The sequence below is a fragment of the Carassius auratus genome, unplaced genomic scaffold (genome assembly GCF_003368295.1).
Source record: "Carassius auratus strain Wakin unplaced genomic scaffold, ASM336829v1 scaf_tig00217296, whole genome shotgun sequence".
NCBI classification, from domain to species: Eukaryota; Metazoa; Chordata; class Actinopteri; order Cypriniformes; family Cyprinidae; genus Carassius; species Carassius auratus.
In genome coordinates, this window is record NW_020528987.1 from 119129 (window position 1) to 144454 (window position 25326).

Below are 25326 nucleotides of genomic sequence, written 5' to 3' on the forward strand. Positions count from 1 at the left end.
GACGTGGTTCCAGGTGGGAGGGGGTCTCTGATGATGCTGGGGGAACAGGCGGTGTGAGTGGCGCAGTGGGAGCTCATGGTGGTGGTAGATCCGTGAAAGGTGGTGATAATCCGTGAATGGTGGTGATAATCCAGAATCAGCCGAACAGGAAACAGAGCAAGAGCAGGAACGCTGAAGGATGAACAGACATGAACCACGAGGACCTCAAACAACGATCTGACAAACAAGAGACAAAGACAGGGCATTAAGTAGGCTGTTGGAATGAGCTGCAGCTGCCGCTGAGCGGCAGTGTTGGGGAGTAACTAGTTACATGTAATGGCGTTACGTAATTTAATTACAAAATTATTGTAACTGTAATTATTTACAGTTACTACGAAAAAAAATTGTTAATTAAATTACAATTACTTATGAAATTTTTAACGCTTAAAAAAGGGGATTACATTTGAATATTTACACACATCCACATAAAGATTTAACTGATTTCTTTCCCAAATTGCACTGACCATTCTGAGACATACTACCCTAATAATTTCCGGAATGCGGAAATACAGTCTGGTTCGTAGAATCATAAAAATGTAATGCCTAACATGGACGGAATATGGTACATTTTGGATGACTAAATCAAAAGTAGGTCAGTACACCTGAATAAAAACATGACATGGACTAGTGTCTGTGAATATTAAGCCCCACAAATGCAATATATGACTTGCACATTCTGCGTGTTGGAAATCAGGCGCGGACTGGACACCGGGAGAACCGGGACAATTACCGGTGCCCTGTCAGCCGATTTGGCCTACTATTTAACAATATTATACAATATTGTATAATATCATTAATATCATAATTGTATAATTGCCTGCCGAATGTAGGCCTACTAAAGCGATCATTTGCGAATCCGCCATTTGATAATTAAATCTCTAATAAATCATGAAGTGTTTGTCATGACTCACGCGCTCGCCACGCCTCCGCTAAACGGTTTGGATCAGACTCAAGAGTAATAATAGTGTTCCTGTAGCTCAATTGGTAGAGCATTGCACTATGAAGCGCAAGGTTGGGGGTTTGATTCCCCCGGAACACATGATGTGTAAAAATTGATAGTCTGAATGCACTGTAAGTCGCTTTGGATAAAAGCGTCTGCTAAATGCATAAATTTAATTTAATTTAATAAATGTGTGTGAGAGAGAGAGAGAGAGAATAGAGTGGACTGTGGAAGCGCACAGCTGGAGCAGAGAAGCAGAACTACTGTTTCAGGTAGGGTTTCACGTCAGTTCCATCTGTAAAGATGCTTTTTTTGTCTTTGTTTTTTTTTTTATTTAATCAAGCAGCAGCACGTTGCTCATCAGTCATCACTCAAAATATTATATAAAGGACATCATTATTATCTGTTGTAATGTTACAGTAGTAATTTAGCTGAAAAAAACCCTTACGAGAATTAACATTTTAATATTTAACTATACATCCATTATTGTTTAACTGTGGTAACCAAAAATGTAAAATTATTTTACAAATGTATTTATTTAAAAATAAATACAAATCCATTTGCAAAAAAAAAAGGTTATTTTACTTTTATATAGTGTAGGCTAATAAAAGCCATGGTTATTTTTTGTAAGGGAAAAACATGAATCGTGTACAGTATTAGTATTTTTCTATAAAGATATTGGAGTATTGTAGAGTATTGTATTGTAAAGTATAATTTGTGTTCAATCTTGATTATTAAAGTCATGAGAGAGATGGATAACAGGACAAAATAAAGAGACTGAAGAGAAAAATGGAAGTCAAGGTGCAGTTCAGGAGAGAACTTTTAATTAGTTTTCATGTTCCCAAATTAAAGATTTAAACCTTTTTTTATGTCAGGTCCATACAAAACATAGTTTCGTCCATGAATTTGTTTGTATGAGTTTGAATTTTCCAGTCTGAATTTTTTTCCCAGTCCGCCCCTCCTGTAAATTAATGGCAAAAACATGGTTTCATTTACTACACATAGGCCTACTGAAGCTCGCAGTGTTTTCAACCTCTGCCGCCTTAATATAGGAGTACACAAGCACATAAACATAATTTCTAGAACTGCTCTGTCACTTCATGTGCATTTTACTTATTTTGAGAAAACTATCATCATATACAAAGAGACAGCAGTTTAAAAAAACAGCAATGTTTCAGGAGTTTATTACACAATACGTCACATGCTTATTAGATAACTGTATTTAAGTTGATGTATATGCTTTTATTTATTATTCTTTCATTTTCACAAATTTAGAAAAGTAATCAAAAAGTACTCAAAAGTAATTAGTTACATTACTTTAATAAAGTAATTGAAAAAGTTACACTACTATTACATTTTAAACAGGGTAACTTGTAATCTGTAACCTATTACATTTCCAAAGTAACCTTCCCAACACTGATCAGCGGTAACACCCACATGAAACAATTAACATGACGTAACATGAACACAGCAGGAGACGGTGCATTCATGAACCGTGACAGTTGCTATGTTGCCATCTTCTTGCAACGAGACAGTATTTTCAGGTTTTATTGCTCTTAACTGTTTTCCCTTGGCACTTTTTGATTATTTTCTCATGTTTGTTGCAGAAACTGGAAGAGAGCAGAGTTAAGGACGCAAAAGAGAATGAGTCCCCTGTGAGTCTGTGCTTATAATCACTCCCCAATAAATAGTGGTAGAACAATATGGGTTCTTACTTATTATTATTATTATTATTATTTGTAATGGCTCATTCTGATGTATATATGAGGCTAATACAGTACAGATACAATGCTGATATTATGTTCACATACAGTTTAATTGATATTTAATTTTTTCTTTCTTTCTTTTTGACAAGACTTGTTGGTAGATTTTAGAATTGAAAAAAAGGTTCCTTCTCTGTTTATGGATATGGTTTTCATTAATCTTGCCCATGTTTAGACACAATGTACCCCATAACGATTAAGAAAACTGTGGTAACTGCAAATTCATTATGAAAAGTAAAAATTAACTATCACATTGACTTAAATATTCAGACCCCTTAACTCAGTACTTAGTTTAAGCATATTTGACAGTGACTACAAACTCAAGTCTTATTGGCTATGATGTGACACCTGGATTTGAGTATTTTCTGCCATTCTTCTGTATAGATCCTCTGTCTGTGATCCTCTGTTCTCTGTACAGAAGCTCTTTCAGGTTAAATGGCGACAATCCTGTAGACAGCCACTGCTTTTTAGCAAATTCGGGCTTTCATGCATTTTGCACTGAAGAAAGTCTTCAGTCTGGCCATTTTTCCATAAAGCCCTGAATGGTGGAGTTGTTGTTGTTTTGTAGCTCCATACAAATAGAATACAGGTGCATCTCAATGAATTAGAATGTCGTGGAAAAGTTCATTTATTTCAGAAATTGAACTCAAATTATTAAATGTATAAAATAAATTAAGTGCACACAGACTGAAGTAGATTAAGTCTTTGGTTCTTTTAATTTTGATGATTTTGGCTAACATTTAAAAAAAAACAAAAAAAAACACTAAGTTAAAGTGACGTCTTGGGAAGCCAGTGGTTGGACGTTGGCTAAGTAATGAGACTAGATGGTTTTCTTCTCATCGTGTCTAAGTATCAGCGGCCAAGCAGGCCGAAGCACGCTGGAATGGCGCTCAAAGAATGCAAAAGAATAATGGCAAAAAGTATGGCTGAAAGCGATGACTAAAAAACACATTCTGATGGTGTCCTGAGTATTTAAACCAGGTTGTTGGCCACATCCCAACTGCTGTCTTGACCAGTTAGATAATGTCTTTGCTCTGGGGTTTTGTATATTTCTCCTCGGAATTCATAAATCAAATGTTATCTTATTAGACACATGGTCTGAATTTAGCTGCTCTTGTAGAGTATAATTTTGGACATGATTTCGATAACATAGAATATGATACATTTGACAAAATGTTGATTGGAAGAAACGTTTCAAGAACGAAGATTCAAACACACAGATATTAGACATGAATTTGAACCCTTAAGCTATTCAATAGTTATTAAAAAGACACAATAAGTGATAAGAACATGATAGTCAAATGTGTAGGTTACATGACATGGAGTTAAGCAATGGACTGATATTCGTTTATAAGTCTTTTTGAGTTCCTTTTGGTGCATCTGTAAAAGAAAGTTTCTGTGCCGTTCTGTGAACATAAGGACATGTTCTGTGAAGACCAGAGAGGTTAAAATTTTGTTCTAGGTTATTACATGCAACGTTTTGAAGTCCTATAATTAACACCTCTGTTTTTTCATAATTTAGCAGTAAGAAATTACTCGTCATCCAGTTTTTTATATCGACTATGCATTCCATTAGTTTTTCAAATTGGTGTGTTTCACCGGGCCGCAAAGAAATATAGAGCTGAGTATCATCAGCATAACAGTGAAAGCTATGTTTGATATCTCCCAAGGGTAGCATATAAAGCGTAAAGAGTAGCGGCCCTAGTACTGAGCCTTGAGGTACTCCATACTGCATTTCATCAATATGATACATTTTCATTCACTGCTACGAACTGATGGCGGTCCTATAAGTACGATTTAAACCATGCTAATGCACTTCCATTAATGCCAACAAAGTATTCAAGTCTATGCAAAGGAATGTTGTGGTCAACTGTGTCAAATGCAGCACTAAGATCCAATAAAACTAATAGAGAGATACAACCAAGATCAGATTGTAAGAGCATGTCATTTGTAACTCTAGAACTGTTGTAACTGTTTAATAAATACCTGGGGTTATGTTGATTTCTAAAAGAGAAGAAAAATAATCAGATCTAGCAGTTTTAAATGCTTTCCTGAAGGATAGGTTACTTTCCCACCAAGCAATATGAAATACCTCTAGTTTTGTTTTCCTCCAGCTGCGCTCCATTTTTAGGGCTGCTCTCTTTAGGGTGCGAGAATGCTCATTATACCAAGGTGTCAAACTAGTTTCCTTAACCTTACTTAAGCTTAAAGGAGCAACTATATTTAAAATGCTAGAAAAGAGAGAGTCCATAGTTTCTGTTACATCATCGAGATGTTCTGAGGTTTTGGATATGCTAAGGGATTTGGATACTTCAGGAAGATAACTTAAAAAGCAGTCTTATGTGGTAGAAGTGATGGTTCTTCCATACTAAGTAGAATTTAAAATTTTGGCTATATAAAGTTTGCACAAAACCAGGGCTCTGAACCGGTTTAAGGAACGAAAACGGGAAACGAACAATATTTTGACAGGAACAGAACCAGAAACAGAAACGAAATTAATTTTTTTAGTTCCAAACAGAATCAAAAATTTGAAATGAACATAAACGTTATTTTATTGTTCCGTTTAATATTTGAAATTTGCTGTCAACCAATCACGAATTCCAGCAGTACAGCATAAGCAAATTTGACTCTGAAGCCAGCAAGTGAAATGTCCGCTCAGCTGTGAACTCAGTCAAGTCTCAATGGCAATGCACCGCATTCAGGGCCGGATTAAGACCAAATTGGGCCTGATGATGCAGAGCAAAAGGGCCTATTTTTTTCTAGGCGTTGGTGCATGTGTATTCGACACTCAAGTACAGACTTGCATTCCAGCGGAAGTACCGCGGGACCCAGCGCAACCGAGTGCGTCGCGGGACAATATTTGATTGGTGAAAGCGGACGCGGGATATTATTTTGTGCGGGTTGCGGGAAAACAAAGTTATTTGCGGGACTCCCGCAAAGTGGAAATATCTAGCAAAATAAAATTACTTAAAACAGATAAACCTTTATTTATAATAGACTGAAATAAAATAAAATAGACTTTGCGGAATGGGAGGATGCTGATGAAACCATGGACAGCGACGTGTAATTCCATTCCGAAATAGCGAGAGATCCAGTGGTGGAAAAGGCGATATCAAGAGTTTCCGAGATTAAGCAAAGTAACACGCAATGTAGGCTACTTTGCATTCCAGCTCCCAGCGCACCATTGGAGAGGGCTTTCAGTAATTGAGGTCGCATAAGTGGGCAGAAACGGATTAATCTGAAGCCCTTATCAATGAACAACATGCTATTCCTACATTAGTAGTCTTAGTCTACAATATAAATACTTTTTTTTAAATTCCATTTATTTTTAATTATTTATTTATTTTGCTAAATATTTAAAATTGGTCTATTTTGTTATTGAGGGGAGAAAAAATCGTTTATGTTTGAAGAAAAGAAGGCATTCCCCCTCAAGGGAACTTCGAACTGCGTCCTCTGAAGGGACACTATGGGGAACACCTCGTCGTGACCCGTGTCTGAAGCATACTTTGAAAAAACGCCAACTCGTTGGCCGGTGACAGCGTCTGACGTCACTACCGGCGCGACTATAAATAAGCGACCGGAGAGCACGTCATTTATCTTCTTCGTCTTCATTTGACTGTTTTGTTTGAAGTGTGCGTTTGAGAAACGACCACGGTAAGAGCGATCTTTACTTTTGTTATCATGGCTTCCACTAGCAAGGCGTTTAGACAGTGCGTGCATCCGTGTCAGCGTTATTTGACACCGGATGACACACACAGTCTTTGCGTTTTTTGTTTGGGCGAAGAGCACGCGCGCGATGTCCTTGAGGGGGCGATTTGCGTGCACTGTGAGCGTTTTTCCATGAAAAAGCTCCGCTCTCGTTTGTCTCTCTTTTCGAGGAAAGAGGGACAGCCATCTGTCTCCCGCGGCTCAGGACCCGCCGCTGTTGAGGCACGGAGGAGAATGAGCTCGTGGGGATCACAGGTGGACCTCGTTGAAGAGTTTAGAGAGGGACTTTCTCTTTCTCGCTCTTCGGCGGCGGACGAGAATGAACTTCGGGAGGAAGACGTGTTATCATTAACCCTTTCTGATACTGAAGTTAGTGCTCTGCTGGGTTCTACCCAGGAAGAGCAGGAGATGTCTGAGGATGGCGAAGAAGCTGAGGCTGAGCCTTCTCAATCCTCCTGCCCTGCGTATGAGGAGCTGTTAGAGGTTATGGATCGTGCCACAGCAAAGTTAAACTTGCCATGGAAACGTACCAGCAAAATAACGCCGCGAGGTCGCCTTGATGAGCGTTATTTATCTGACCATAGCCCTCCAGCCCAGGTGAGCCTTCCATTCTTGCCTGATTTACATGCGGAAATCGAGAAAGAATGGAAGAGGCCATTTTCTTCTCGCATCCATCGGTTTCAGCATACGAGTTATGCTAACATCGAGGGCATGCGCGAAAATGGCTATGAGAAGATGCCCCCTGTAGAAGAGACGCTGGCTAGCTATCTCTCTGTGGGGGAAACATCCTCTCTTAAATCTCCCTCTTTGCCATCTAAGCCCCTCCAGGATACATCCCGTTTAAATGGCAAAGCATACGCAGCAGCAGGTCAGGCTGTGGCTTCATTGCACACTATGGCGGTGCTTCAGGCTTACCAGGCTGACCTGCTGAGGGACCTGGATAAAGGCGAGGGCCTTTCAGCTGATCAGGTGGCCGAGCTGCGCCGCACCACAGACCTCTCTCTCCGTGCTACCAAGCAGGCCGCCTCAGCCATGGGTAGGTCTATGGCTGCCATGGTAGTAACGGAGAGACATCTGTGGGTGAACCTGGCAGACATCGGGAAGAAAGAAAGGGGCTTTCTTCTCGATGCTCCGGTCTCGCCTTCTGAGCTTTTCGGTACCTCCGTCGAGATGGTGGTTGAAAAGTTCAGGGAGGCAAGGGCGCGCTCAGCTGCTTTTAAAACCTTCATTCCACGAAGGACCAGGTCCGAGCCCGAACAACATAGGGGTCCTGGCCCGTCTCGTTCTGAGGATCAAAGACGGGCGCAGAAGGCTAGTGTCGCGGCTCGCGCTCCTCCCCCGCCTATGGGCAGGGGCAAGAGGAATCGTGGGTCGCGAGGAGGTAAGCAGGACCTGAGGGATGTGATTCAGACGAGGCAGCGTTCTCGTCCGAATCAGAGCGATACCTAGAGAGAACAGTAACTGTTTTTTATGTTTAACTTCTGCTCTTTTCCTCCCTTGCCTGAATTCCCCTGCGACCACCAGCTCTCCACCTGATCGAGGTTAGGTGGGGGAGAATTTCTCTCATAACAGTCTCATATGCTGGACCTATGATGTTTTTTGGTTGGTTCTATATTCATAGTAACCACCTTACTGATGGTCCGGACTATAAGGAGGCGCCCTGTGAGCAGGATTCCACTACAGGAGGATGGGTGAGTATGTAACCCTTTTTCTGTATATACTTATGAGTTGAATTGCTGGTGGTCATATGTCTACTAACTTTCTAAGTGAGTCTCTTTTACAGTGCTCAGTCATGGCATCTACTAACACCCGTCAGCACCGTCCTTCCGGCCTCGTGCTCTGGTATTAGGCGGCCGAGATCACGGGCTTCTGTGGGAGCCTCGCTGATCATCAGAACTGGCACGGCACTGCAGGAGATTTCATGATGGCCAGGTCACCCTGAGGGGCCTCCTGACCGCTTATATAAACACCTCTGCGATGCTTAGGAACCTGTAGGTACGCACGCTACATTCTGTGTACTTCTTAAAGTGGTAAGTGTGCACGCAAGTCTCTGCACACTTTTCTAAAATCCTGTATGGTAAGGGTTACGCGCTCAGCTTCGTTCCCTTTTCGAGATGTTTAGACTTTGGTTCCTTTGGCTCTTTTCAGCCGGAGTGCATTTGTTTACACTCAAGCATTGCTTCCCTCATCAAGGGATATTGGAGCGGTTCTCGCAGTAATTTTAACCACGGGCCCCTTTTTCCAAAAAAGAAGGGTCACGTGTTATTACGCTACTCTGAATTCAGAGTTCCTCTCGTTTGACGGTGTTCTCTGCTTTTCCCCTTCAGAGTGCCAGGAGAACCCCTCCCTAGAACAGTATTTTAAAATCCATACTATGGTAAGTGTGCACGTGTATTCTTTGCACACTTTCTGAAATCCACTCTGTGGTAAGTTCGCACGCTAAGGCTCTGCGTTCTTTCTAAAAATCCTTTATGGTAAGGGCTTCGCGCGGTGGCTTCGTGCCCTTTCTTGAGTTGGTGTAAAGCCCCGTTCATCTTGGGCGCCACTCCATTCAGGTATCCTTGAATACCTATCTAGCAGGGGTTTGCTACCAGGGTTCTGTTGAGACAGCTCCTTCGAAAAATTTTTGCAAGAGCAAGCGGTAGCCCCTGTGTGACAGGCAAGACCTTGTATAATACTGGTTTCTTAGCCGTATCCCTTTAAAGGAATCCTTCCTATTCCAAGCCTTTAAGCTCTGCCCCGGGTCGAGGCCCTGATCAATTAAATTGGGTATGTAGCTTAGGCCTTTGGCCGTAAGGGGTAGTGTCACAGACAGCTGTCTAAACGTCCTAGGGGCAACTCCCATAAGAATGGTAGAGTTGGTACTTAGTGTTCGCCATGGTCTGGCCTGCGCTCCCCTCAGCATGGCGGCGTGGGTATACTGTTCCCCATAGTGTCCCTTCAGAGGACGCAGTTCGAAGTTCCCTTGAGGGGGAACGTCTCAGGTTACGAATGTAACCATGGTTCCCTGAGAGGGAACGAGACACTGCGTCCTCTAGATCCCTTGCCATGCTTCGGACGCAAGCTTCACGAAGAAGATAAATGACGTGCTCTCCGGTCGCTTATTTATAGTCGCGCCGGTAGTGACGTCAGACGCTGTCACCGGCCAACGAGTTGGCGTTTTTTCAAAGTATGCTTCAGACACGGGTCACGACGAGGTGTTCCCCATAGTGTCCCTTCAGAGGACGCAGTGTCTCGTTCCCTCTCAGGGAACCATGGTTACATTCGTAACCTGAGACGTTCTTAAGCAGTATAGGCTAATTTTCCTTTGAACATGAAATAAATCCAGGTTTATTATTATTATATAATTCATTAGGCTATACTATAGCTTAATAGGTATATTTTTTTATTTACATTTCTTACTTTTTTACTGTATTTCTATGTTCTATGTTCTAAGTTCCTTGTTCGTTCCTTTCATCGATTTAATTAAACGTAAATAAAATGAAACATTCGTTTCTTTTTTACATTTATATTCAACAGGGGAGCAATTGAAAAAAAAAAAAACAGAGTAGCAGGCTGAACATGCAATGGGTTTAAAAAAAAACAAAAAACAAAACTTATACTTCACCCGTGGGATTTTGCAGGCACTAGCGGGACGAAACTTGATTGTTTGCGCGCGGGGGCGGGAGAAAATAACATATATTTTTGCGGGAGCGGGACAGAAAAATCCATCCCGCACAGAAAGGCGAGGTAGAGAGGTAGGCGTCAGCTTCAGTTTAAATTAATTTGTTTTTGGATTGAGGTTTTTATAGCCTAAACTTTAGAGGATTTGATTTGAAGAAAAACTAATAACTGTTTTTATAATGTTTTTAAACATTTTGCTTTAGACTACAGGCATTTTAGCCCTCATTATTTCGGAAAGTAATAGGGCTAATAAAATGCAATGAGCCGAGACTTAACGTTTTTTTTTTTTTTTTTTTAACAATGCAGCAAACATTTTTAAATATCTTAAAAATATTTTTAAAGTGTTGATAGATTTTCTTTTTTTTTTTTAAGTAGGCCTAGCTTACATTTGGACAAAATCTGGTGCAAGCTGTAAACTGTAAGCGTTAGATCTCTATTTTTTCCTTTTTTTGAATAAGGAAAATGCTATACTTTATTATTATTATTATTATTATTATTATTAAAATATTATTATTAGGCAAATTATAGGCAAATAAGATTGTTTTAAAAAAATAATGCTATTAACCGGTATTTATTCCTCCTTCTTCCTCATTTTGGAATGGTAATAATATCAGAGGAACGCAGAATAGAAACGTTAAAATATCGATTCTGTTCGGAGTGAACCGATTGAATTTTTTTTTTTTTTCGTTTTCAAGCCCTGCACAAAACTAAATAATGGTCTGAGATATCATCACTTGGCTGCATAGTTTCAAAACTATAAACATCAATTCCATGTGACAGCATTAAATCTAGAGTATGATTTCCACAATGAGTAGGTCCTGAAACATGTTGTCTAGCCCCAATAAAGTTCAGAATGTCTATAAATGCTGATCTCAATGCATCTTTTTCATTATCAACATGGATATTAAAATCACCAACTATTAAAACTTTATCTGCAGCCAGAACTAACTCTGATGTAAAATCACCAAACTCTTTAATAAAGTCTGTATGGTGTCCTGGTGTCCTGTATACAGTAGCCAGTACAAACATAACAGGGAATTTATCATTAACATTTGTTTCTCTGGATTATGTTATATGAAGCACCATTACTTCAAACGAGTTATACTTGAAGCCTGCCCTCTGATAAATCCTGAAAACATTGTTATAAATTGAAGCAACACCTCCCCCTTTTCCTTTTAGACACGGCTCATGTTTATAACAGTAATCTTGGCCCTTGAGCAATGTGATTTGCGGATTAATTGCACAGCTTAACCATCATAGAGTGAAAGTTTATCATTGACAGGACTGAAAAACACATGCAAGTTGAACAGGGCAGAGAGAGAGAGAGCGCGAGAGAGACAGAGAGAGAGAGAGAGCACGAGAGAGAGCACGCGTGAGAGATAAAGAGAGAGAGAGAGAGCAAGCCGTCTTCAAACAACAAATATCGCAATGTCATTTTTTCCCAATATCGTGCAGCCCTAGTCTCTATAGTGTGATATCTAGGAGAAAGAGTCTATGTGTGCTGAGAATTAGCGGATCTCTGTGATGTGAGACAGCTAGCAGACAGTCGGTTTAGTCAGTCTGTCTGCTTCCTGACCTGGGCCCCAGTTAGTCAAGTATAAACACTAAGACTATTTGCCATATTTCTACAGAGAAGAGTGGTGCCACACCAGGAGGGATGAAGACCATCTCTTTTCAACAGGTCAGGTCTGCCCCAAAAGCTCGTCCAATTGTCTATGAAACCTATGTTATTCTGTGGGCACCACTTAGACATCCAGCCATTGAGTGATGACAATCTGCTATGCATCTCGTCACCATGGTAAGCAGGGAGGGGACCAGAGCATATTACAGTGTCTGACATCATGCTTGCAAGTTCTCACACCTCTTTAATGTTATTTTTAGTGATCTCCAACTGGCGAACTTGAACATCATTAGCGCCGACATGAATAACAATCTTACCATATTAACGTTTAGCATTAGCTAGCACTTTTAAATTTGCCAAGATGTCAGGCTCTCTGGCTCCCGGTAAACATTTTTGTTTGATGAACTTGTGAAAAACTGGAGCGAGAGAGAGGAGAGGAGAAAAGAAAACAGCTAGGTTCGAATGAAAACACTAATGACAAGCTAACGAGTACTAATGCACTCATGGATATAAAATAAAAGTGAATGATAAAAAATAATCTGATAAGATTGATCGATAATATCAGAAATATGGTGTGAATTAAGTTATATTTTATCACTTTAAAAAACAGACAATGATAGTAAAATAAAGATTCTAGAGAAAAAAAACAGCTACACGGAGCTACGATTAGCTTCAGCAAGGCCAGCAGGAAGTAGAGAAAACACTGTCCAACAGCGACACCCGCAGTCAGGGAGGGTCTCAAGCACTAAGCAGCCCTGCAATTTTTTCCACATACAGAACATTGGTTCCCGGGACTTTTGAGAATTAGAGCTTGTAGCCTAGACTTTTTCTTTCTTTATAAATTATGTGAAAATCGTCTTGTTTACTCACTCACAGAAAGCAATATATAGATTTAAATTTTCTAAACACTTTTTTTGTAGAAAGGGTCTATGCAAGATGGTGTGGACTATCAGCTTTATATTGTTATTTACACATGAGAAGACAAAGGCCCGCATAATGAGCTGCATAATGAGCCGTTCAGTCAGGTGTGTGACTGAGAGGGAAGAGTTACAAGAAAGAATGTGAAGACAAAATAAATGTATATAATTTTTTTGTTTGTAGTTTATTTAGAATGTATTTAATTATCCCACAAAATAATTTAATATTCACTTGCAAGTGCGGATAAAGAGTGTATTAGGAACAAAGCTGACTTTCAAAGCTGAATTTTTTGCATCATTACTCCAGTCACATAATCCTTAAAAAATCCTTCTGATTCTCTACAAAATCTCTACAAAATCTGATTTTCTACAAAAAAAAATAAAAATAATATTTTATAAATATTATTATTATTATCATCATTATTATTATTATTATTATTATTAATGTTGATAAGAGATGAGAATATTCAGTTTTTTTTGGGGGGGGGGGTAAATTGAAAGAACAGCATTGTCTGTTACATTTGTTACAGTTACATGTATTTGTTACATTTATATTATTTACATCAAGCTTTTGAATGCTATAGTATTTTATATTGTTATTGAAACTTCATAATATTTCAATTGATTATTCATTTAATCATGAATTATAGTTTGGAAAAAGTCTTTGGAAAAAGTCTAACTAGTAAAATGTTTACAAGTTATGTCAAAACTAGTATATGAATAAATAAAAAGAGACTTACTCATTTTTATGATCTCTGCTGAATAAAGTGATTCATTCTTTTTTTCTGAGGAAATCCAAATCTCAAATCCTCAATCACATCACATCTTTTTGGGTTGAATTTTGTCTTATTCCTCTCATCACGAAGCGAACTGTAAAATAAATAAAAAACTTGAACAGTCCCGCTGCATTGTTTTCTGTTAGGGGCGTATTCGACCCACGCACTTCAGTGAAACATTAGAATCTGAATAGAGCGTTCAGCGGGGGGGCGTGGTCGCATTAGAAGATAAAGAAGGGAGATGTGAAAAATGGACATTGCGTTGTTTTCAAATGGATTACTTTATCACACAATATTTGTTTTCGGCAGCACTTGTTTAGTTTAAAAGTAGACATGTCAGGCTTTCTATAGATATCTCTCACATGTCTCTTCGTTGAGTATTCACTGAGTTACAGTTCATTTTAATGACGCGTGTCTAAATGAAGATCAGCACAGACAAAGGCTGCAGACAGAAAACCTTGTTTGTTATCTTTATTTTATAAGTGCACAGAGTTTTGTTGTTATTATTTCTGTATACAAAAAGTAGACCCTTTACAGATTCGATTGATGTATTGCTCTTATCTGTATGATCAAAACTGAAAGTGTTATTTAAGCTCTTTTCAGGGTTATCAGGAGAAAATACCTCATAACGCGTTTAATCGACTTCAAGACCATTTTGTTAGCTAAGCAAGACTGTGGAGTTTGTTTACAATAGCGTCATTATGCTGCACATGTGCAGTACAGAGTTGCTCCAGAAGTAGGTTAAGACTGTGTCATGATCATAACTATGGCAATCAAAACAAACTAGTGAACTAGCACGTAAATCGTTGCATTGCAAGTACAGTTTAGTATGTTATATGAAATGTCAGCACATTTCAACACGGTACGAATCATTCCCATCACACTCAGACACCCGCAGTGTTACATGTTTCTTAAAATCACTTTACAGTGAACAACAGACATAAAACATGCAAGCATTATTCTCTAATGTTTAACCCAGGTAGTCGAATAGCATAGCATGATTTGACAATGGAACACGCACTGGCAATCAAGTTATGAATAATAAAGTTTGATAAATAGATTGAGGAACACGCTCAAAACTATTCTATTCCATTCTTATTTATTTCTCTTTTAATTACCGGAGTTTACCTCCGTTCAGCTAATGGTATAAAGTCTTTCAAGAGTATAGCTATTGATTGACATTACACGCAATGACATCAATTCACAAGGTATTACAGATGAGGACGAGGAACATGTTCAATTTCTTTTTTTCTTTTTTTTTGTGATCAACTTTTTATTGTTTTTGTATCAACAAAACAGCATCCATTCAAACACAAACAAACAGGGAATGGGAAGCAAAAGACATATTATCAATTTCAGGTTTTTACAAATAATTTTTTGTAATTATATAGTCATTCCTTTATATAATCCAACATTTTAGAAATAATAAATTAAAAGCCAGGAAAAATAAATACGTTTTAATTTTACACTAAACTACAGCCTTTAACTGTCATTTTGCATAATTGACACACTGTTTTCTTAATGAATGTTGTTCAATTGCTTTGACGCAATGTATTTTGTTTAAAGTGCTATATAAATAAAGGTGACTTGACTTGACTAAAAAATAGATATAGTGGGGGCTGGTCTAAGTAGGGGTAGACTATTCCATAGATGAGGAGCAGCTGCCTCAACCATGTTTAAATCTGATTCTTGGGTAGATTTTATTACCAGATTTAAGTGGTCTGGGTGGCTAGTGAATCGAAGGAGATAGAAGAGATATAGACCATTTCATTTGGGTGCATGCACTTGGACCGAAGTTCCCTTCTGGTCTGTTTTTGTTTATCGGTCTTGGCCCGGCCCCCGATAACGCTCACTCTTAGCGCGCTTAAGAAGACCTCGAAAGATATCTTACCAAAGTTATTTATGTTCCTAAGTGTGTTCCCCGAAGTGTCCCTTAGGAAACGTATTAGCACGCTGCTTCTTGCGTCCGAAGAGCGCTGTTCCGAGTGAGGGTGCTGAATTAGTTGGCATCGATTGCTCAGGAATCGATTTTCCACTTCACACAGAGGTGCAGTACAGCATTAAGAAAAACAACACTTTCTATGCAAATGAAACATTCCTCAAATTATTCCAGTAACATTTATTTTATCAGTTTAAATGATCAGTAAATTATAGACTAAAATTAAATTATCAAATGGTCAGTTATATGTTCAAACGATATGTTGTGATGGTTTAGACGAACAGGGGATCCCTCGCTAATCATCCACCCTCCTTATCCCATTTTTCCACTTGTGCCTCTTCTTGACATGGGTTTAACGACTTCTAAAAATGATGTAATACACTTTTATATTAATAGTAAGGTACTTTACAATCAGAATTGATTGGCAAGCATCTGTATGGAGTCTCAATAAAGACAAATGCACACACTACATTCACATATGCACACACAGGATTCATACATGCACACACATGATTCCTAAATACACACACAGGATACACAAATGCGCACAAAATTTACAAAGGCACACACAAAATTTAAAAAGCACAGAAGATTCACAAATGCATACAGAATTCAGAAATGCACACAAAATTCAGAAATACACACACAATTCAGAAATGCAAACAACATTTACAAATGCACTGAAGATTCACAAATGCACAGGACAAGTTCAGAAATGTATTTCTGATGCACACACACATATATCTTGATTTACAAACTGCTTGTGGTCTGTGAACTTGACTGCATTTGTGTGTGAATTTTGAGACTCCCCTGACTTGGCTCGACACACAAATGCTTTTTTTTAAAAACAGGGAATGATCAGCAACCAATCAGATATCTCCCTTGTTTTAGCCAATCACAAGAACATACTCCACGTGGGGGATTGTCTGCAGTTAATTCTGTTTAATGCGGTATTGATTGCCATTGGTTAATGTTTTCAATAAAAAGGAGCCTATATGCAATGAACAGAGAGAGAGTGAGAGTTACATACAAAATATGCTGGGGAAGCAACGTATAAAAGGGCACCAATCTTCTCGTCAGAGGAGCTTGAAGTTTTGCTGGACCTTGCCACCAGGTCGGAGATCACACCCCTATCCCCCCCCATCCACCAGGATCTAATCCCCGGCATGGCGCAGAAGGGCATTGGTGACAGTGTGGATGCACCTCCACACCGAGGTTTTGATAAAGCCGTGGCCCTCTCCCACGACCTTTATGAAGCTCTCTGTAGCAAAAAAAAAAAAAACATAGCGCTGCAAGCAGCTGGACTTCAGGGCTTAAAGCAAAATTCCGCCACGCTAGCCTGGCAAGCGCAGGTCTGAGAAGGTCCAGCAGCTCCATAATGAGCTGTCTTGGGAGGCGAATTTTTTTTTAATATAGCCACGTCAAAATGTTAAAATGGGCTTATTTTGCTGAATAAAAAAAATTGAATTGGCTCTGCGGCCGGCACCATCTCTGATTCAATACAAGGACACGTTGGATCGCTGCCATAGTTGGTTGCTTTCTGGACACCACCATGCTTACCCATTTATAGATCTTAGCCATTTAGAGCCAAATTGTTTGCCAGATTTTAATTATCAAAAGTGATAATTCGCCAATTTGCTTCAATTACATTACGAAATAGCCTAGGCTAATTACCACCATATTAGTTCTGATACCATATAAAGTCAACTTCATAACTAGGCCTGTATCCATTGCGTATGGAATCATATGGGTAGCAATATTCAATTTGGGATGTAATATGCAAAATGACAATGCAATATGTAAAATGACAATGCATTTCTGTATTTACATTTACATTTTCCAATACATTTGTGCAATGTTTGGTGCAAAATGAAAATGAAAATTCAGTTACATCATTTTCATTTGCCATTTCATACACCAGTTTTAATACGTAAAATTAATACTAATCTTAACGCTTTATAAGTTGCAAAATTAAAATTAAAATGTATTCATGTTCAAGCAAAAACTGTGGCAAAATAATCATTTAAATACTATTTTTCTTAAATGCATTAACACTCAGTCAAGACACTTACGATTGTATTTTCGTTCAATGTCCCACAATGAATGTAGCAAAATTCAATGTGCACATTGAAAATGCATTCCGAGCCAATTACGTGTCCGCCCCCTTGCGCCATGTCAATCACTGTAGCTCGGCACATAATTCATCAGAACGTTTTGGGGAACCGGGCCTGGCTAGTGGCACCAAATACAAACACAGTTAAAGTGATAAGTAAACTGAAGTTGGGCCCAGTTGTGCTGTGGGAAGTGTTTTCCATACAGTTATTTACTTGTGGCAGCCACAGTATCAAAACTGACTGCCCAAATAGATTTTTCCTTTGACTTTGTTGAATAAAAATGAGCACTGTATGTTTCAAAATCAAAAGGTCACTATCACTGAAGGAAACCGACTGTCTTCAGATAAATTTAAATGTCATTTTCATTTCATCTTGCCTGTAATGCCTGATAAGGCAGCATTTGTAATCGAAACGCTGCTCAGTGTACAGCGGTTATAGGGGAAACCTCTATTTCTCCCACTCCAGAAGCACTGCCTGCTAGCAGAGAATTAATTAGCATTTTCAATAAGCCCGTCTGATTTACGCAGCAAACATATTTAGCTTGTTAGCAGAAATAATCTTCTCTGGAGGGACTTTGCTGTTGTTATTGATTTTTTGCAGAAATCTACCTGGAGTTAAAGGGTTAGTTCACCGAAAAATGAAAATTATGTCATTAATAACTCACCCTCACATCTTTCCAAACCCGTAAGACCTCCATTCATCTTCGGAACACAGTTTAAGATATTTTAGATTTAGTCAGAGAGCTCTCAGTCCCTCCATTGAAACTGTGTGCATGTACAGAAAGGTAATAAAAACATCTTCAAAGTAGTCCATGTGATATCAGAGGGTCAGTTAGAATAATTTGAAGCATTGAAAATACATTTTGGTACAAAAGTAGCAAAAACTACGACTTTATTCAGCATTGTCTTCTCTTCCATGTCTGTTGTGAGTGAGCTCAAAACACAACAGTTCAATGATATCCTGTCACGCTGTCTAGTCTCTGTTTCCCTGGGTGTCCACTAGTGTGCTCACTTACCCTTAGGCACTTTACCCTAGGCACTAGAATTCCTCTAGTCTGGTCCTGTCTTCACAGTAATTGCACTCATGTTAATTGCACCATGTGCAGTCACTTTATTGTCATTAGCCTCCTTATAAATACCAGTCTTTCCCTGTTGTTTATATGGAGTCCTTACCCTTCGTGTGTCCAGCTTTCTCATCCCCCGAGTTTCTTCCTGTCTGCTCGTCCACCGAGTCATCTCGCATTCCGAGTTCCCTTTTCCTGTCCCTTTCATTTGTTTGTTTTGTTTGGACTGTCTTTTTGGTTTTAACCCTGACTGTATTCGACTACGATTTGGATTACCATATATTAAATACCTGCAATTGGATCTCTCGCTCTCCCTGTGTCTATCTGGGTACACGATAGTCACATATCCGGTCCGTGAACTAATCATTTGATGTAACCGGATCTTCTTGAACCAGTTCATCAAATCGAACTGAATCATTTGAAACGGTTCTCGTCTCCAATAAGCATTAATTCACAAATGACTTAAGCTGTTAACTTTTATAATGTGGCTGACACTCCCTCTGAGTTAAAACAAACCAATATCACACCAAGCCGAGCCGGATAACAAAAAAAAGATTGACTCGTTCTCGAGTCAAGAACCGGTTGCATCGTTTTTCGGATCACCAGTAGTGATGGGAAGTTTGGTTCTTTTCCGAGAAAACCGATTCTCCCGGACATTTCGATTCAATAAACCGGTTGGAAAAAACGATTCACTGGTTCTTTTGCATTCGACGTAATGACGTCATTGATGATTTCCCTTTATTCAAGCCTTCGGTTTACCCATGCTCATAACATTATCACAGAATCAGTTCAGAATCAATCATCAAAAGAACCAATGTTGTTTTCGTCAACGATGACAATAACAAAATGATTTCGTTGACGCACCTTTTTTTTATGACGATAACGCGACTAGCTAAAAATGACTAGCTAAAAATGGCTCTAATGTAACTAAAACATGACGAGACGTTTTTGAGTTTTCGTTGACGAGACGAGACGAAACGAAAATGATTATAAGTCTGAAGTTTACAATGCATATAATTTCTGCCTATTTTGGAGAAGCACCCGGCTGCAGCCTGCAGATCGAGGCGGGGCTGCACCTGGTAGAGTTGTGACGTTCGCGAACGAACCGATTCTTTTGAACGGCTCATAAACATGAACGATGGGAGCCGAGTCGCGGCTGGAGAGGAGCCGTTCTTTCTGTCGTTCTTTTTTCCTATGCGTGTTTCACACAGATGCACACAAATGAGCTCCTCCGCGAGACAGAACAGTTATGGGGGAGGGGCGCACCCAGCAAAGGCCAACCCTTTATAGCGTGATGATATTAGTTATTAGTTGTGCATGCATCCTTCACGTGAGTACTCCAGCCGAAAAAACCCTGGGTTTTATCTACTTTAAATATTTTTGTTTTCTATCAAAACGTTCTTGTGTGATAACAATGTTCTTTTGTGGAAGTGTTTGTAGTAAACGCTGTATTGCACAGTAGGTATTGTATGAATAACATAAGTCAACGTAGCTTTACACACACACACACTTTGTACTAAAGGTAAATCCAAAATAGTGATGTCTCTGTCTAAGCAGAGGGATGTGTGCAACCCTATGGAATATAGTCCACACATGACAAATGAGGTAATAATCAATATTTCAGAATAATTCAAATTCCACCAAGATATTGGTGTGTGATATCTGAGTTTTAATTATTTGACTACAAATCTCACCTCATAATTCCTCCCAGTGATTATTTCCAGGATAAACTGAGATGCCCCCAAGCTGGCTTCTTAAAACTGACTAAATATTTAAAAAGAACCAAAAGAGCCGTTCTTTTGAATAGGCAATGTTCTTTTGAACGGCTCTTTTAAGGGACGGATCGCGAAGATCCGGATCCCCTCAAAGAGCCATAAATCCCATCACTAGCACCTGGGACGGGGTTGCACGTACTTTTTAAATGCGCACTTGAGCAGCACTGTGACTCCATGTTGCTTTGAGCACATCATTCTGCACCCGCGATGTGCATACGCGCTTTGTGCGCTCTGTTTTGAAGCATTTCATATTATCATAGTTTTGCGAACTGAAAGATTATTAAAAGCCTATATTTTTATACCTAGCCTACACAATACATTTAAAATGAGCATAATTTAATTGTATATTATTTGTGTGTAGTGTAGGCCATATAAATACATACACTTCTAAGCTCTTGCCATTCATATATAACTATAAAATTGTGATATTTGCTGCAGAGTGAGGGATTCGATAATGCTCTCTTTTTTTGACCATACATGTGTTTGCATCCCTGAATGTTTGTGTCACTTTTATTAGACAGGGTGTATGATGTTTGTGTTTACAAATAATATGCATCTTGTTGTTGCACTGGCAGACAAGTTAAAGAACAAGTTGTAGAGCATACGTATGTGTTCCTAAATAGCTTATATTTTTGGCACGTTGTTCATTGCACTTTAACAATTTTCAAATAAAGCCACAATTGCCAAAGTAAGAATGTGTTTATTCCTGGCTTTTTTTGGAGTAAAACAGTGATTCCACTGTTACCACTTTATCTGTGTGTAATGTTGTAGTAGTTCAAAGTTTTTTGCTGTTTAAACTTTAAACCATTCCTTTATTACTGTGATTACTGGTGAAAATAGGCAATGTGCTGAAATTTTAGAAGAGCATCAATTCATGGAAAAATAACTTGAAATATGTGGATAAAAGGTTTCTGCCCAATGCGACCATGAAGTACAGCTTGGCAGCACTGCATCTCCATCAATGAGAAAGTTTATTATGCAAAGTTTTTAAGGTTAACTGTTGTTTTATGAATTGCAACACTCGTTACAACCTGTCAAACCTAATTCCATTTCCAATACTTTTTAATCTAAATTAATTTGTTAAAGAATACTTTTTTGTTTTTTACAAAAATTGACTTAAACTTGACTAAAACCTTTTTGCGTTTTCGTCGACTAAAACTTTACTAAAACTATGAAGTTTATAAGTGACTAAAATGTGCTAAAACTAAAAAGCATTTTCGTCCAAAAGACCAAGACTAAAACTAAAAGGGCTGCCAAAAACAACACTGAAAAGAACCAGTTCAGTTCAAACGCAAGCAGTTCAGTTCAGACGCTCTGAGTGTCAGTCTGCTTCACGCTAAATCACACATGCGCAGTATCATCAGCTCCTCGTTTTTAGAATCAGACGCATCCGACAGAAACAGTTCTTGACTCGAGAACGAGTCAATCTTTTGTTCATTATCTGGCTCGGCTTGGTGTTCATCTTCAGTTCTCTCTTCATGTGCGGTCAACACAAAATGAACGACTCACTCTCTGAGACAACTCGGTAGTCCTGAGTCATATTAAAGATTTGTTCAAAATGAACGACACGCATCAGCCTGCATCAAGATTCAAAAATGGATAACCGGCAATTAATAATAATAATAATAATAACGTTCGTTATTTTGAATAGAAATCATCACTCATACAGCAGCCATTCATCTCATCTCCGGTTTATTTGTGTTTGTATACATACAATATCCACGATCCGCCAGGGCTATAGTCCAATTGACACATTTGTCACATTTGAAGAGATAATACTTTTATGACATGTTTGTAAAACATTTCGTCATACAGAATAACGTTTCTATTCATTTTACACTGATTTATGCGATCTGAAGAACTAAAACAGTTAACAGAGCTAGCGATTAATGATTCGCGTCAGCTATGACATCAGTGAGATATTAGTTTGTAAAGCTGTCAATCATCTCACGTGAACCCACGTGACCAAAAGAATGTCCTTCTGCAATGAAGCTGTCTGTGTCATTGCGGTCTGTGTCATTGATCAAATATATGAAAGACAATAGTAAAAAAAATTTTTGATTCCAGCTTGTTAAATGTGAATATGTTCTAGTGTCTTCTCTCCTCTGTGACATTCAAATGAATATCTTTGAGTTGTGGACAAAAGGAGACATTTAAGGACCATTCCTGGGCTTTTTGAGAAACACTGATCCACATTTTTCTGACATATTATAGACCAAACAACTAACCGATTAATTGAGAAAATATTCAACAGATTAATCGATTATGAAAACAATCCCAAATCCCTAATCATTGCGTACAAGTGCATTGCATTGGAACCCCTGGATATAAGCCTCCCTCTCTATTCCTCTTTAAAAAAATTGTTCTCTCTGTTTTATCATTTAGTAAACTTTATAGATTTCAACTTATTGTTCCTTCTTGAGTTTCTTTAACAAGAACTTCGATTAATGTATGAATTGAATAGTGATGGTGTGACCTATATGAGGGAATAACCAGTGATACCCTTGGTAGTAATATCAAATGATAGCCTATAGCGATGTCATCAGGATACACATACACCGGTAGGCAGTGGCCCACCTTACCATGACCACGATGTGGTCACCCAGAATATATAGTTTACCCACCTCTTTTTTTACCACTACACCTCTGACTCTGGGATATTGGTTTGTTTTAACTCAGAGGTAGTGTCAGCCACATTAAAAAAAAGTTAACGGCTTAAGTAATTTGTGGATTAATGGTTATTGGAGACGAGAACCGTTTCAAATGATTAAGTTCGATTTGGTGAACTGGTTCAAGAAGATCCGGTTACACAGAGTGATTGATTCGCGAACTGGATATCATTGAACTGTTGTGTTTTGAACTCGCTCACTACAGACACAGAAGAGAAGGCAATGCTGAATAAAGTCATATTTTTTGCTATTTTTGTACCAAAATGTATTTTCGATGCTTCAAAAAAATTCTAACAGACCCTCTGATGTCACATGGACTGCTTTGAAGATGTTTGTATTACATTTCTGGACATGGACAGTATACTGTGAACACAGTTTTAATGGAAGGACTGAGAGCTCTTGGACTAAATCTAAAATATCTTAAACTGTGTTCCGAAGATGAACTGGTTTGGAACAACATGAGGGTGAGTTATTAATTACATAATTTTCATTTTTGGGTGAACTAACCCTTTAAGTTTGGGCCACAAAAGCTTTCATGTGCAGTAACACGTCTAAGTTGTCATTTGAAACTGTCTATTTAGCCAGCAAGGTTATGTAACGACTGGGTGAAAGGAGTGGCAGGAAGCAAGTGTGAGTAATGAATATTCAATAATATGAATGACACAGTACATATAGATGAAAACACAGATGATACTTGGCCGGGGACACACAGTCCAGGAAGACGCAGGTGAGTGAAGGATCTGAATGGCGTTGATGAGTTGGTAGCAGGAGAGGGTGACACAGGAACTGCGGGGAAGCGAACCGAAAGGTAAGTGATGATCCTGATGGTGATATGCGAAGAGTGGACGGGATTCCCGGGAGACACGGACATCCAAAAACGCAGAAACACACCAGAGAGCAAAACATCAGGCGATAAATAGGAAACAACGCTCTGACAAACAAAAGATGCTAGACAGGCCAATATATATAGATGAGGAATGAGTGACATCTGTTGCTGATGACAATTAGCGGAGACACTCACAAGAAACAATCAGTGCTGACGCTTAACACACAGACTTCATCCACATAGTGACAAACCCCGAGATCACGGTTTACCAACCGTGACAGTATCCCCCCATCCCCCCCCCCCCCCAAGAATGCCTCCTGGAGTTCCCAGAAGGGCCTACCTGCTGATTGTAATCATCAATAAGGGAGTGATCCAGTATGTCCCTAGCAGACCGTAACCTTCCCAGCAGTGTTAATTTCGTTGACTAAATATTTTCGTCATTATTTTCGTCACGAATATATTTTTGAGGACGAAAACGAAACGAAAACTAAAAAAGAAGGCACTGATGGAGACTAAAACTATGACTAAATTGATTGACATTATCGTCAACGAATAAAGGACGAGACGAAAATAGACTGTGACGAAAATCAAATCAGCAGACGGGAGAGATGCGAGGAATGAGCAAAAGAACCGGCAAAACAGAACAGACTGCATGAGAGAAGATAACCAATCCGAGCCTGACTTATTGAGACGTGAAGCGAAGGTTTTCAGTTTTAAATGAGCTCCCGGGAAGACGGCATTCGAAGAGGTGATGTCTAAAAGAGCGACAAAATGTCCCAGGCTCACTTCACGTTTGACGACGAACAAAACAAAACAAAGCTTAAAGCACGCGGAGAGCTCATTCGTGGCAAGAACACCACCAATTTGAAAAGACATTTACAGACGAGCCACCCGGACATTTTCTCAAATATAATTTCACAACGATGTTCTTTTGTTTATTGAGCTAAGCAAAATTGGAAGACTGCAGTGCGTAAATGTTGTAGCATTAAATATTACGAACTGAAAAGTACTGTAAAATAGCCCCTTCTTCAAGTTAGATGAGAGCACAATACTAATACGTAATATTATGATACATGCATTTGATTAATACTAATGTTTAGTATATTTTATAATGTTCTACTTGTTGACAATATCACAAATGTTTCTATATTAGTCATGTGAAACGTGAATGTTCACATCCTATCATTATACATACTAATCTAGCAATATTGTAGTATTTAAAACATACAATATTGCTAGACAAATGAATACCTTATAAAATCTTGTTACTTTTTTTATCCACCCAACTTATTAAATAGTTACTTTATGCACTTATTGTTCAGCTCAGCTGTAAGCTTTAAGGTCCTGGACCTAACTTTATTTTTCTTTTATTGATGGTCAATTGGCAGCTAGTTATTGTTTACATTATCATGACAGTGTTTGTTGCTGCATAGAAGCTTTTGAATCGAAATAAAGACACAGTTGTGTTGAAATAAAGTTGAATTTGTGTTTTATATATTTTGGTTAAGTTTGT

General features: G+C 38.7%; 1 protein-coding gene across 6 annotated transcripts in view; it reads left to right on the forward strand.

The window, feature by feature from the left end:
• LOC113100533 (band 4.1-like protein 1) overlaps nucleotides 1-25326 on the forward strand; it is a gene marked incomplete at its 5' end in the record, with an annotated part of 153550 nt that overhangs the window by 111915 nt on the left and 16309 nt on the right. For 5 of the 6 annotated variants that reach the window (XM_026265214.1, XM_026265215.1, XM_026265219.1 and 2 more), the window contains 1 exon segment: nucleotides 2587-2634. In XM_026265214.1, the coding sequence (XP_026120999.1) occupies nucleotides 2587-2634 (48 nt within the window). 6 annotated transcript variants of the gene reach the window in all.